Raw genomic sequence first — 14700 nt, 5'->3', positions numbered from 1 at the left:
TTGATTTGCTTCTTGTTTTTTCTGAATCATGCTCTAGTGGCATCATATTGTAGTTCTTCATCCGAGTTGCTTCGATTCATTGATCTTGTATGAAGTTTTTTTTTTGATTAATTCTTTTTGCTGTTTAAACTGCTGCTATGGCTAGTTCGGTCTATGACCGAGACCGAACCGAACTAACCGAAGATCGAAATGCTCGGTCTTGAGTTTTTTTAAGACCGATCGGTCTTGTGGTTGGGAAGACCGAATTTTTCAGAAGACCGAGGAACCGAACCGAATTTTTCGATTAGACCGAATGCCCACCCCTAGATATGAGAAACAAGCTGCGTCTGATTTTCCGGAGGAATCACGCTCAGACGAAGGACGCTGGTGCGGTTTGGATGAAGAACACGCCCGTGGCGCCTCCCGGCGGCGACAGGGCCAGCGCGACAGGGCCAGCCGCGCCTTCCTCCACCGTCAGCTCCCCGGTGCCGAGGGTCATGTCCGTCTTGACGTACCCAGGATGCACGCAGTTGACGCGCAACGGCGAGGAGGAGGAGGCGTGCTTCCTCGCGAGGACCCTCGTGTAAGCGTGCTGCAGCGGCTTGGACGTCTTGTAGGCCGCGAACGCGTCGGCTCTGGCTGGCCATCCCCGGGACTCCAGCTCTCCGTCCTTGAAGTCCCTGACGAACCGCTCTGCCAGCTCGTCTATCCTCTCCTCGCTTAGCTTGCTGAAATCGTTGAGCTCCTCTTTGAGTTTCTCCCCACTGAAAAACTGGAGCAGATCGAAACTAGATTAGTTTTAAGAGAACAGCAAGCTGCTTTGATGTGTTCAGTCCACCATTGTTTAGAATAAGATTTTCTTATCTTTTTTAAATTTTAACTGTCAATAATTTCTCAAATGCTTAGTTTTTTTTAAAAAAATAGTACATGCAGATTTGTCTCAAAAACTACATCATAATATCATAAACTTATTGGATTTTATAATCTAATTCTAGTTAAATTCGATGTTGAAAATTTAACTCACTGAATCATTTTCTACACATCGAATATTTATAACTAAAATGTGTGCATATGTACATACCGATAGTAGTCCAAAAACAGAGGAAACAGTTACAATTCTTCCATCAGGTGATGATTGGAGGAGAGGAAGGAGTGCTTGTATGGTTTTTTTGTTGCCGTGATAGTTTATTTTCAAGCATTCTTCTGCATTCTCGGCAGTCTCCACGGTGTGTTGCATCAACCATTCCAGCGTCTCGTTTGCACTCTTGCCCTCAATCTGTTGCACGAAACATACTTAACTTCGCAGCACACAGTACTCTTGATCCACAATATAGGTCGTCTCGTGATATACTCACCGCTTTATTAAGATCTAAGTTGCCAAAATCAAATGTAACCCCCAAAATTCCTGCATTGTTGACCTATGAATCATCACTAGTTAAGGGTATGATAGGTAGAATTAACGAGGCAATATCTTGTAAATGGATGATTTAATCAAGAGAAATTTTATTGAACATAGGTACTTGAAAGTGCCACATTTACTAGTGTAAAATCAAAGTGTCAAATGTGTTACCTTTTGATACCTCTCTAGAACCGTAAAATCGATAAATATAAATTATTTTTTCATTATGGTCAAAGCTTGAAAACTTTACCGTATGAGAAATTTTACCGTCCTTAAGGAGGTACCAAAAATTTGAGCAATTTTATGATCTTTGAGGAGGTACTACGAAGTACCAAATTTTATTTGGTACCTCATAGTACCTAGATACCAAGTGATACCAAATTTACAATATAAAAATTGGTACCTCATAGTATCTCCTTAAGGACTATATAACAAAACATATTTAAAAGCACATACCAATATGTCAAGCTTGCCAAACTTGTGCTTTATAAAATCAGCCAAGCCAGCGGCGCTGGAAGGCTCAGACACATCAAACTGATGGAACAGGACCTCCGATAGCCCGAGCTAACGAAGCGCGGCCGCTGCTCCGGCGCCCCTCTCCTCGCTCCTCGCTGTCAAGACGACGGTGACTCCATTGGCAGCCAGCTGCTTGCATATCTCGAGCCCAAGTCCTTTGTTCCCTCCTGTCACCACTGCAACCCTGCAACAGGAGAAACCGATCAAACAGCTAGCTGGTCGTCAGCACAACCAACTGAAATCTTGCATGAAAGGGCGGTGCATAGCCAAGTTGTGTGTACCTTTTCTCGGCCGGGAAGGAGTTGTTGCTTCCTGGTCCCATCGTGTAGGAGAGCTCTTACACGCAGTGCAGGTTCTAGTGCAAGAAAAAACGGCGGAATTGCGCATGTGCAAGAAACAGAGGTGAAGAGGTTGCTGTACGGCTGTACCTGTATGATGGGTCGGGGGATGGATGGTAGCCACATGCTCTGGTTTACTGTTGAGTTTAGATGGTGACATAAAGTGATAGCACAGAGAGTCGTAGTAATCCTCGATCGTGGCAAGATTCATCGCCACGAATGAATGTGTACAACCAATTTTGAAAATAACCCCATCCATATTTTTCCGGTGCAACTCATGAAGTCTCATGTAAAATCACCATCCCTTCCATTATATTTTCACTATGAGTGACGTAGTTCCATTAGAATTGCTAGAAAAAAAACTATGTGGTTTAACGTTAGTCAATAATAAAGAGGAGCATGAGATTTGTCCGATCACCTTATTTCTCATTTTGATTTACTTTTATTTTAACCTTTTTTTTATTACTATTCAACTTATAGCTGTGTGTCTTATGATAAAAACCGAAGATGTAATCTATTTCCATTATCTTAAAAAATAGAAACAAGGCGTGGTTTTGATAGTGCCGGGCTTGTTTTTGCAGATGGCATAAAAGGAGATGACTACACCTGGACGGTGTTCCACTATGTATTAAAGAGATGTTGCAATGTTTCACTGTTCCAAATAAAATGTTTCACCATAAGTTGTTGCAAATGTTTCCCCATTCCAGAAAAAAATGTTCCAACGTGAGTTGTTTCTTTGATGTTCCCATCCTTTATGAAAGAATGTTTCATTATTTTACTGAAAATGTTTCAGTGGGATGAAACACTAAAAAACACAGACTTCAAGAGCAAAAACATATGCAACATCTAAAGAAATCACCTGCAACATCAAGTACCAAATGCAACATCCAGAAATATGAATTGCAACATCAAGGAATACCAAAATGCAACATAAAGAAACACTTGTGTGCAACATAAAGAAACTAGCATGGAACAAATCCTTGCTAGCTCGATGCTCCCACCATCCTCACCTTAATTCGTCGGCGAGCTCACAGCCATCTCCATCAACGATGCCTCAAGCTCCAACCCGCTCCCTCCAAGTGCCGCCGCTGCCGAGCTCTGGGCCCTAACCGGCGCTAGCGGTATCTCCTTGTGACGTTGACGCCACCGCCGCCGGCGAGCTCGGGTCCTCTTTGATAACGGTTGTTCCTTGTTGTGGCGCCGCTGCCACCGGCGAGCTCAAGGCCTAACCGGCGTCGACCGCATTTTCTCGCGGTGTTGCCGCTGCCGGCGGCGAGCTCGAAGTCTTCTCCGACAGTGGTTGCTCCGATGGCGACGTCATCTACTCCCCTAGCGGCCAGCGGCCAGCGACAACGACTTCCTCTTGCTTGAGTTCAACTGTGCTTCCTCGCACGCGTGGTGGAGACTGGAGAGTTCGTTACTGTGTTGAAGAGAGAGAGAGAGAGAGTGGGGGAGAGAAAGGAGGGAATGAGTGGCTAAGAACACAGGTAAAGTGGATAAAGAGATGAATGGAGGTCCGCGCCCGACGCGAGTCACAGGATCGGACGTCCGAGACAAAGCATTTTCGGGCATAAAAGGTTGGGATTTGTCCGATCATCTCATTTTGATTTACTTTTATCTTTACTTTATTTTATTACTATTAAACTTATGGCTACTAGTATTAAACTTATAGCTGTGTGTCTTATGATAGAAGCCGAACATGTAATCAATTTTCATTATCTTAAAAAATAGAAACAGAGCGTGGTTTTGTTAGTGCCGGGCTTGTTCTGCAGATGACATTGTTAAGAAACGATAGACAAATAAACGATACAGAACAATAGATCAATCGCAGAAGACACGAGATTTAACGTGGAAAACCCTCTCAAAACAGGAGAGAAAAAACCACAGGCGCTAGCCAGTAAAATATCTTCACTATATCTAGAGTGAGGTTACAACGTCACACGGCGGCTTACAAGAGGTATATATATGATGTAACCCTAAAAGGGATGACGATTCGTAAGCTGGTCTTTATTAAGTGCAACTGAATTTGGATCACAACTCAACAGGCATAAAAGGTTTTTACTGGTTCAGCGTACAGTACGTAATCCGTGCATTACTGCATCCGGAGACTTTATAAGACTTCTGAACTTCAAGGAGAGAATTAGGCCACGCACTAGCGGAGTAGCGTTAAGCATATATAATTAGAATGAAGCAAAAGCAATCACTAAATTTAACAACTACTCCATACTGATGAATCCGAGAATCTGATACAAGGACCAATGAACCATATAGTAGTAGTAGGAGTAATTCGTTCTAAGTATCCAAAACTACTGAGACAGTCGCGCAGTTCAGGCCCAAATCTTCAAACGAGTGGTCACCTTGGGGCAACTCGTGGAAAGCTCCGCCGACGCCGAGCAACCTCTTGATATTGAACGCCTGCGGCTTGTCATGGAGCACCGATCTGCAGTAATTGAAGAGCACTGCCACCCTCCGCTTGCAGCCGAACTCTTTGGTGACCACAGAGCCATCGGGGAATCGTACCCTCATCCTGTACATCTTCTCACCTTCCATCGGCTGGTCATCATCATCTTGTTCATCTGCTGGTTGCTGTGCGCCGGCGCCGGCAGTCGCAGGTTGTTGAACACCGTGTTCGACCACAGGTGCAGGTGCAGGTGCAGCAGTGTCTGGTTCTTGAACATTGTGGATATCCATAGGCTCAGCAGTGTCAGCCATTGCCGGTTCTTGATGATGCTGCTCGCTGGCTGCAGGTGCTGACCTTACCGGCATGGGCTTTCTTTGGAATATATAGGGTTTGGAACGCATGCTCGGCTTCGATTTGCTGTATTCTTCGATGTCCACCAGGAAGGTTTCGGGCTGGATGACGCCGCTCCACTTGGCCAGCATCTGCCCGGTGATGGGGTCGATGACGAGCACGGCGGGAAGCTGGTCATGGAGCTTGTAGAAGCAGCAAACTTTGCTGGCCTCGTCGTCATCGTCGCCGTAACTGTTCTCGAGCAGCGAGAAGACGAAGCTCTTTCTCACGACCCGGGCGATCACCTGGTCGGCCCACAGGTCCCGGTTGTGCATCTGCGACGCAAACTCGCCGGCGGACTGCAGGTTGAGCAGCAGCCACCGGTCCTGACGCGCCGCGTGCACCTTGGTGCTGTGGAAGTCCGCGTCGTGCATGAGCTCGCGCGGGCGGCGGTACATCTCGGCGAGCGTCGTCGCCTGTTGCTGCGTCGACTTGGGTGGTGGAGATGGCGTTTTCTCTATGCACTCGTCGTAGCGGTCGTCGTCGTCGTCCGTGTCCATGCCGTAGTCGCTGTCGCTGTAGCCGTCGTCGTCGTCGTCGCGGCCGTTGTCTTCCTCCTCGTCTTTCTCGTTTTGTTCTTTCTTGACGGCGATTGCAACTACGGGGGGCTGAGATGGAGCGTGTACGGGCACCGGCGCAGCGGGCACCGAGGCCGCCGTCTCAGATGGCATCTGTATTTGCACCGGTGCCACCGCGGGATTCGCAGATGGCATCTGTATATACACCGGCGCCACCGAGGGTGTCACCGCCGGCGGCTCGTCCTCCCAAACGGACGGGGCGGGACGGGAATCACGGTCACGGCGCCTGGCGCCGCCGTACATGTCGCCGTACAGCGTGTCGGAGCGGGCGGGGATGGGAGCGCGCACCCCGTCATCCAGCGCAGCGGGCGGCGCGACGTCGGCGACCGGAGCGGGAGCGGGAGCGGCGGCCAACACGCCGCCGAAGATGAAGTAGCGGTTGAGGGCGGCGTCGAGGTCCCACCTGCAGGAGGCGAGGTGCTGCACGGCGGCCTCCTGGGATCCGCAGGAGGTGATCTCCATGAAGGTGGCGACGGCAGCGGCGTTGTCCATGTTCGCTAGGCGCGGAGATTGGAACTGCACGGCCGCACGAGTGTTGGTTTCGTGTGCCGACGCGGCTCCCCGGTGTTGAGGTTTTTAGGGCTAGCTTGGATGGTTCATGATCTAATTCGGTTTAAGAGTATATTTACGATTCCAATTCAAGACTCGGGTTTCGCGGAGGCCCATGGGCCTCGGGACACCGAACTCGATTGTACGTAATTTCGGCCTAAAGAGGACACATGGCTACGGTACGGCCCACGAAACGGCGAATCCGCCGAAGAGGCTGTTGAAAGTATTGTCCCCCTGCGGCCGTTGGCCACGAGACCTGCGCCGCGACGGCGCCACCGCCACGGCGGCCAGTGGCCGGCGCGGTCGCCCGGAAGCACCGCTGCGAGAGTGTGCGGCCAACGGCTTTCCGGCTCCAGCGAGGTCAGCTCTCCTTTGATCCTTGGCGAGTCCGCCATCTCTGGATTTGGGAACAATGGGGATAGGATTCAGCACTCTGGTCAGTTCTAGGTTAAAGGTTGTGATTTGGGGTAAGCCTGGTTAGCGAGCTTTATGAATCTAGTGAAACTAGTATTACGCATTGGGCTTGCTGGTCAATTGCTTAGTTCAGAGACCCCAGCCGTAAGAGTATTAATTATTTGTGTGTTGACGTTCCCTATATGTGAATATGCATGTGATTGCCAGGTTACCAAATTACCATTAAGATTAGGTGTTCATTTAGAGAAGCACAGATACAGAAGCACAAGAGGTCTAAAACTTTATTAAGTAAGGTACAACTCACAAGCATCATATTGATTGGCTAACTAGCCTGTCTTAGCTTATCTTTGGGATATCAGGATCAGGAACCTACAATGAAGGTTCTATTCCAATTTCCAAACTTCCAAACATCTCTCTCAATGTTGAGCTGATACTGTTTGGATTATCAGGATCTTCAGGAACCTACAATGAAGGTCCCGTTCTGATTTCCAAACTTCCAAACATCTCTCTCAATGTTGAGTTGATATTGTTTGGGTTTCAATAAGTTGTCCTCCACATGGACCACATCTAATTATTTGGAATAGCACAAGGCAGATCTAAATACCAGTACTAATTAAAAACTCTAACTTTGTGCTCCAGTTTATTTGGAAAATCTCAAAGCAGAACCCTCGTACTTCCTAGAGTTCAGATCTTGTCAAAATTCAGAAATTTCACATTGCTCAAAGTAAAGGCACGAGTCACTGCACGCTTCCTGCAAAGCCAATCTGACTGGCGCATTTGCTCCTTCCTCTACTGAAATTAATCCAATGCCATAGTTCATGTCAGTCTTCACGAAACCTGGATTGACGCAGCATACTTCCAGCGATGGGTGCCTTTTAGCAAGGAGCCTACTGTAGGCATTGACCAACGTTTTGGACACTGCATATGCTGATACCACTGGTTGCCAGCCATGTGCTTCTAGATTTCCATCCTTGAAATCTTTCAAGAAAATGCTGGCCACATCCTTGAGCTTCTCATCCGACAGGTTATCAATGTCACTTAGCACCTTTATGACCCCCTCATTCGAGATGAACTGTGGAAAAGAATCAAACAATTCAACTCATTGCATGATAAAGTTTCATTGCAGAACATGATTTTGCATATTGCAATTCATCTGTTCAAAGGTTGTTTCTACCAAAAATGGCTAAATCACTTTAGCTTATTATTCTCCTGATTAGGTGCCTTGTGATAATATTTTTGGCAGAACTAGGTTATCCCTGTTTTGTTGTTTTCAAACTACATATGCAGATATTCTCACGGTTATGTTATCAGAAGAAAAGTAATTCGATATAATTCTTTCATGGATAAGGTTACCTGGAGTTGTGAAATTTTTGAGGTAAGATTTATCACTTTTCCTGAATTGGATAGAAGGAGGAGGGGCATCAGGCAATCTGTAACATCCTTTGTGCCATAGAAATTTATTTCCAGACATTCCTTGGCCATCTCATAATTTTGTTGCAAGCTTCCCATATAACTATTCAGAAAACCCATTAGATCTTCCTATACAGAGATAGCAGTACAAAATTTATCTCAGTTATAATCAGTGGCTATATCATATTATGTACACTAGTTAAATACCCGTGCTTTGCTACGGATAAAAATAAATTATACATGTGCTAACATTGTTTGGAACAAGTTAATTTAAGGTTTTTGGAACAATATCATCCCTGATTCCTTGTGGATGTCTTTGCATTGTAAACTTAAATTCTAGAGATGAAATAAGATATTAACAATATGTAGAAGTACTGTTTTATAAAATTAAAGTACATGAAAGAATAGTTGGTAAAAAATACAACAGAGTTGGTGGGTGGCAGATTCACTGCCACCACCATTTTCTTCTTTTAAAGGAGTATAGATTTTCAAAATCTAAGAAACTTTCCAAAGGGTTGCTTTGGTGCTCTCTTGTTCAAAAGTGAAAAGAAAATAGCTACTTGAAAACTTGCCTTGGGATCCTGCTCTAAGAGTTCACGTAATCTTTCAGGATCGATGGTTGTTCCTCCAATGGCTGCATTGTTCACCTGAGAATTCCAAAAATCTTGAGCAAAACTGAACTTATCTGTAACTAATAACTACGTACGTTCCGTTTGAAACCGCTGAACTGCATATATCAGTCTACTCACCAAAATGTTGAACTTTCCAAATTTGGTCCTTATAAACTCCACTAACAGCATAATGCTCGATCGATCAGTCACATCCAATTGATGAAAGATCACACCAGAAAGACCAGACTGCTCTAGTGCCTTGACAGCTTGAGAGCCCTTCTTTTCATCCCTTGCAGTCAGCACGACAAGAATGCCATTACTTGCGAGTTGCCTGCATATCTCTAACCCCACTCCTCTGTTGCCTCCGGTGACCACTGCAACCCTGAGGTAACATATGCACGGCAGTCAAGTATGCATATGCTTCAAGCATTACTGATTAAGCGATTAGGAATTTATTGTGAGTATGCTGTATGCAACAAAAACTCGTTTTATTTCAATTTGAATAGGTACATAAAACTAGATGTTACCTGGTTTCCATCGCTACTGGTGAAACGTGCAGTGAACCGTGAACCCTGATAAATGTCTGACGAACTATAAGAAGTGCCATGCTGCACTAGGTTTCAGTAACTGATTGGATTACTAAATTATAATTGTGTCACTTAGGCATCATCGAATTCATCGAATCCTACTTTGTTTTGTATCTCATATACGAAACTGCTTACCGGAGCATCTCTTTGGGAAGTACCAAGGTATTTGTTGGCTGTGTTGCTTCTAGAACTTCTTATCTTGGAATAGCCATCTAATGGATATTGTACCAATTCAAATCGTTCTGTTTTATTTTAATTAATTTTACTAGCTTACCGCGACGATTAAAAAGTCATTAGTTTGTTTTTTTCAAAAATGTGTGTGTGTGTGTGTTTGTGAATGGCAATTAAAGAACAGGACAAGAAAGCTGTTGCCAACAAATGTGTCAATCAAATATTTGACCGATGATAATATATTGGTTTGAAATTTGTTATTTTCATATCTCACAAATGAAGACGAGTTTGGATAAAATTTTCTACATGGTTGTGTAACATCTTCTCATCTACATGTGGCTTTTTTTTTGAATTTTTCACCTAAATTAGAGTATAGACCAAAGCTCTAGATAAAATCACTGGATTAATTGATTGCGTCGTACTATCATTGCATGTGATAAGCTGTACAGTGCCTAGCAGAAAAATCTATGTTGACCTCGCAAGCCAAAATATCCATACTATTCAGTATATTTCCTAAGTCCACTGGAATCAAATGTGAGTATTCAATATCCTACACGCGTTTCTTGCTCTGGCCAAAATTGGCACGCAAGTTTGACAAAAAGTCAATCATTAGTACTCCCGCAAAAAAAGAGTATGTAATTATATCTGAGATTGATGAGGTTTAACATAAAGTATACTATTAAGGGTAATATCAAGTAGGGATTGTTCTACCCGCAAAAAAAGAAAAAAAAGTAGACTGTTCAACTGAACTTGATCTTCCGGGATTTATCATACATCGATAACTGTGATTTTTTTATGGCTCCATGAAACCGTGATCATTCCTACAGTACATTGTTCAGTTCATCAGTGTATATTTGTGTAATTATTAGTTGTAGATGACAGGTATAGTACGTCATGTTTGGCTGGTTCTTGACAAAATGGTTGTACCAAAATGATGTAATGTAATTAATTTGAGAAATTTTGTCATGACGCAGAATACCACTACTCAACAGTACACATTGAGAATATAGTACAATACTCCGAAGTTTTATATTGAAGACTACGCGTGTTGAAATAAAACAGTATGTCTTCTATCCTTTTTTTCTTTTTTGGAAAATTGCAACCAAATCATCCTAATGCGTCATATTTTCAACTAAATCGTACTCGTCGATCTTGACATCTTCAGATAATACTGACAACCTAAAAGCTGTTTAATTCTTATTAGAATGTAGAGATTTAACAACAGAAGCAAGTTAGGCGCAAACGCCATGCGGCGTCCCGAGCTAATCATGCGGTCCCTTCCTCTAATTCTCTTCCTAAGCCTTGGGAGTTTCCACCTCGCCGCAGCCGCCGTTGATGACCAGTTTACCTTCGACGGCTTCGCCGGCGTGAACCTCACACTCGACGGCACGGCCGTGGTCACGCCGGGCGGCCTCCTCATGCTGACGAACGGCACGACTCTGCTGAAAGGCCACGCCTTCTACCCTTCTCCCCTGCGTTTCTTTCACGAGGCGACGAGCGGCGGCGGATCCTCCACCGTGCGGTCCTTCTCGACGGCGTTCGTGTTCGGCATCGTCAGCGAGTACGCCGACCTGAGCAGCCCCGGCCTGGCGTTCGTCGTCGCCAAGAGCCGCGACTTCTCGTCGGCGCTGCAGAGCCAGTACATGGGCCTGGCCAACGCGCGCAACAACGGCAACGCCAGCAACCACTTCCTCGCCGTGGAGCTGGACACCATCGTCAACGCCGAGTTCGGCGACATGAGCGACAACCACGCCGGGATCGACGTGGACGGCCTCGCGTCCGTCGCCGCCGACGACGCGGGCTACCACGACGACCGCACCGGCGCGTTCGTGAACATGAGCCTGCTCAGCCGCGCGGCGGCGCGGGTGTGGGTGGACTTCGACGCGCGCACCTCGCTCGTCAACGTCACCATGGCTCCCCTCGAGCTGCCCAAGCCGACGACGCCGCTGCTCTCCGCCTCCGTGAACCTCTCGGCCGTGATCGAAGACGAAGCCTACGTCGGCTTCTCCTCGTCCACCGGCGTCGTCGCGAGCCGCCACTACGTGCTTGCCTGGAGCTTCAAGATGGACGGGCCAGCACCATCGCTAAACGTATCAAAGCTGCCGGCGTTGCCTGTCACGATCGCCAGGGCTCCGTCCAACGTTCTGAAGATACTATTGCCCATAGCCTCGGCCGCACTGGTGTCGGCATTGGCCATTGCTGTTCTTGTGATTCACCGGAGACGACGCAGGTATGCGGAGCTTAAAGAGGAGTGGGAGGTTGCGTTTGGGCCACACCGGTTCTCATACAAGGATCTGTTCCGTGCCACGAATGGTTTCTCCGATGAGCGATTGCTTGGCTTTGGAGGATTTGGAAGGGTGTACAAGGGAGTACTGCCGGTATCCCGAGTGGAGATTGCAGTGAAGAAGGTATCTCACGAGTCGAGGCAGGGAATGAAGGAGTTCATTGCCGAGGTGGTTAGCATTGGTCAACTTCGACACCGGAACCTTGTGCAGTTGCTTGGATATTGTCGGCGGAAGGGTGAGCTACTGTTAGTCTATGATTATATGCCAAATGGTAGTCTTGATAAGTATCTGTATGCTGAGAATAGTAAAATCTTGAGTTGGGCTCAAAGGTTTAGAATCATCAAAGGCATCGCATCGAGCATATTGTATCTCCATGAGGATTGGGAACAAGTCGTTCTGCATCGAGACATCAAGGCAAGCAACGTATTGTTGGACGCCGAAATGAACTGTCGGCTAGGTGACTTTGGCCTTGCAAGGTTATATGATCGTGGCACCGACCCACACACCACACAAATGGTTGGCACAATAGGGTACCTAGCCCCCGAGCTAGGGCACACCGGCAGGCCATCGAAGGCGTCCGACATCTTCGCCTTCGGTGTGTTCATGCTAGAGGTTACCTGCGGACGGCGGCCTGTCTCGCAAGACACGAACGGCGGTCACCTCTTGTTGGTGGACATGGTGCTGGAGCATTGGCGGCAAGGGACGGTCACTGACGCTGTGGACCCACGGCTGCAAGGCGACTTTGCCGTGGAAGAAGCAAGCCTGGTGCTGAAACTATGCTTGCTTTGTTCACATCCTCTGCCCAGTGCTCGTCCGGGCATACGGCAAGTCGTGCAGTTGCTAGACGGTGCCATGCCACTCCCAGAGCTATCACAAGCTCACCTAAGCTGTAACATGCTGGCCTTGATGCAAAATCAGATGGGCAACTCATGCTCTGTTGCGTCGTCGGTAGCTGGTAATATCTCTGACATTCCTCGAGCGAGATGACCACAAGGTTTTAGTCTCTTTGCTATAGGATTTGACCATAGTGATAGATTACTCGGTGAAAAGGAAATATTGTAGATTACTCTGATGCAATTTACGATGCAAAAGTTTAGGTAAGACTTGGGAGATGATTCTAATCTCTCGGGTGGACGTCCACTTATTTATCACATGTCACTAAATGATTGTGAAATTTTTTTAAAAAAGATTTAAACATATATGTTGACACAACAGCTGATTGTAACGAGAGGCAGAGTCCATATTAGTAGTTATTTATTGTTTGCTTATCAAGGTAGTGTTTATTAAAAGAGACTTATCTCCAGTTCAAAGATAGTGTTCGTCCAACTATTTACTGTATTATTAAATGCATCTCTCGGATTCAATTATAAATGCGATTGATCATTACTTCTGAACACCATGGTGAGAGAGTTGTAAGTACATGACTTTATTCATTAGGTTTTTAAATAATGGTACCGAGGATATTAAAGACGCGGAAAATGTTTCTAGCGGGGTTCGCTGCTGCATGTGCGTGCACATTTTTTTTTTTTGGACCAAATGTGCACAACATGCATGCCGCACCTCCTGTTCTATTTGTGCAATGCTCACCAGGCCAGCCCCTTCTGCATGCATGAAATCTTCGTTAACTTACTTATTCGGTCTATAATTAGTTTACATCGTTGTATTCATTGTAATTAAATATTTAAGATATTATATAATTATATTTTGCTAGAAAAATATTCAACATATATGTTATTGTGTTTCACATATCTTTCAAATATTTATATGACTAAAATTTTATTTTAACAATGTATAACTTGATGTTGGTCAGCCACAACATTTTAAACATCCAATTTTTTGCACTAGATTAGACATCCGGCATCTAGTCACGTCCTAAACATACACGTGTGTTTTCAGTAGGATTTTAGTGGGGTTAAAATTTACCGTTCGCTTCTATCATTTTGAATGAATATTAATAAGTGGGCGTACATGTAATCGGAAAAATAGAATGTGAATATACGGTGCTTAATAAGCAGCATTATCAAATAGTTTTCTTGACTAGTTACCGGTATGCAGCGTGAGCACGACATTGTGTTGAACTTCTTCCTTGCACATGCAAGTATGCAGCACATCACGTTTGACTTGTACTTTGTGCTCTATTAGTTACGGAGTACTATATAGTAATTTCTTCAATGAAAACTAAAGGTATCTTGCCGAATTAAAATGCTGATCAATTCTAATTTTGGTAGCGACATCTTCTATAAATATCGGATTATCTATATGAAAATGACATGAGTGGACTTGTCTTGAAATTTCTATGATATATATGGTAATTTCATGGTACATCTGGAACACAAGAACGTTTACAAAGAAATAGCTTAATGCAAATAGTTATAGAGCTGGAGTATGCATGACTGTGAGGTGAGTGTGACGTCGCTTGAGAATACGAGACGTAAGCACGACCCGCGACGCTGAAAGCCTGAAAGTCTGAAACTAATGGATGATGGGCTATCGGGCTTGCCTTGGGAACTGGGCTGAGGTGTGCTGAAACCAATCTTGTGGGAAGAGAGATGAATAAGTTCGCTTTAGGTCCTTCAGTTTATCGCTTAGGGGGTGTTTAGATCCAGGGGTGTAAAGTTTTGGCTCGGTTATTATATAGAGTGTCACATAGGGTGTTCGGGCACTAATAAAAAAAACTAGTTACATAATACGTCAATAAACATCGAGACGAACTTATTAAGCATAATTAATCTGCCATTAGCAAATGTTTACTGTAGCACCACATTGTCAAATCATGGAGCAATTAGGTTTAAAAGTTTCGTCTCGCAAATTAATCGTAATCTGTGCAATTAGTTATTTTTTAGCTTATATTTAATACTTCATGCAGGTGTTCAAACGTTCGATGTGACAGGGTGTAAAATTTTTGTGTGGGAATTAAACAGGACCTGAGTTTGAAATTCGTCCTAAACCGAAATGCCAAATATAATAGATCTCTCAGTTTACAAAGCCGGATTACTTGAGGTCTTATATAGTATTATGCCTGGTGTCAGTTGACATGGCAAACGGAGTCATCGTGAGACCAATGCGAACCCC

The 14700-nt window shown here is 45.1% G+C and overlaps 3 protein-coding genes and 1 pseudogene across 3 annotated transcripts; 1 reads left to right on the top strand and 3 right to left on the bottom strand.

Moving 5' to 3' along the window:
* Positions 1-245: 245 nt before the first annotated feature.
* On the bottom strand, positions 246-3709 carry LOC127764360 ((+)-neomenthol dehydrogenase-like; annotated as a pseudogene).
* Positions 3710-4416: 707 nt separating this feature from the next.
* On the bottom strand, positions 4417-6167 carry LOC127764356 (plant UBX domain-containing protein 7-like). The gene has a single exon (XM_052289229.1). The coding sequence runs from the start codon at positions 6091-6093 to the stop codon at positions 4525-4527; it is 1569 nt and encodes a 522-aa protein (XP_052145189.1). The 5' UTR covers positions 6094-6167; the 3' UTR covers positions 4417-4524.
* Positions 6168-6360: 193 nt separating this feature from the next.
* On the top strand, positions 6361-12980 carry LOC127764355 (L-type lectin-domain containing receptor kinase SIT1). The gene is made up of 2 exons (XM_052289228.1): positions 6361-6510; positions 8585-12980. The coding sequence occupies exon 2, from the start codon at positions 10591-10593 to the stop codon at positions 12613-12615; it is 2025 nt and encodes a 674-aa protein (XP_052145188.1). The 5' UTR covers positions 6361-6510; positions 8585-10590; the 3' UTR covers positions 12616-12980.
* Positions 7259-9123, bottom strand: LOC127762618 (salutaridine reductase-like). Its single transcript, XM_052287101.1, has 4 exons — positions 9113-9123; positions 8724-8967; positions 8547-8621; positions 7259-7636 (listed from the first exon to the last, which is right to left on the bottom strand). The coding sequence occupies exons 1-4, from the start codon at positions 9121-9123 to the stop codon at positions 7259-7261; spliced, it is 708 nt and encodes a 235-aa protein (XP_052143061.1).
* Positions 12981-14700: the final 1720 nt, after the last annotated feature.

Source organism: Oryza glaberrima, chromosome 2 (genome assembly GCF_000147395.1).
Source record: "Oryza glaberrima chromosome 2, OglaRS2, whole genome shotgun sequence".
Classification (NCBI taxonomy): domain Eukaryota; kingdom Viridiplantae; phylum Streptophyta; class Magnoliopsida; order Poales; family Poaceae; genus Oryza; species Oryza glaberrima.
The sequence above is the reverse complement of the archived record's forward strand: the minus strand, read 5'-3'. Positions and strand labels throughout refer to the sequence as shown.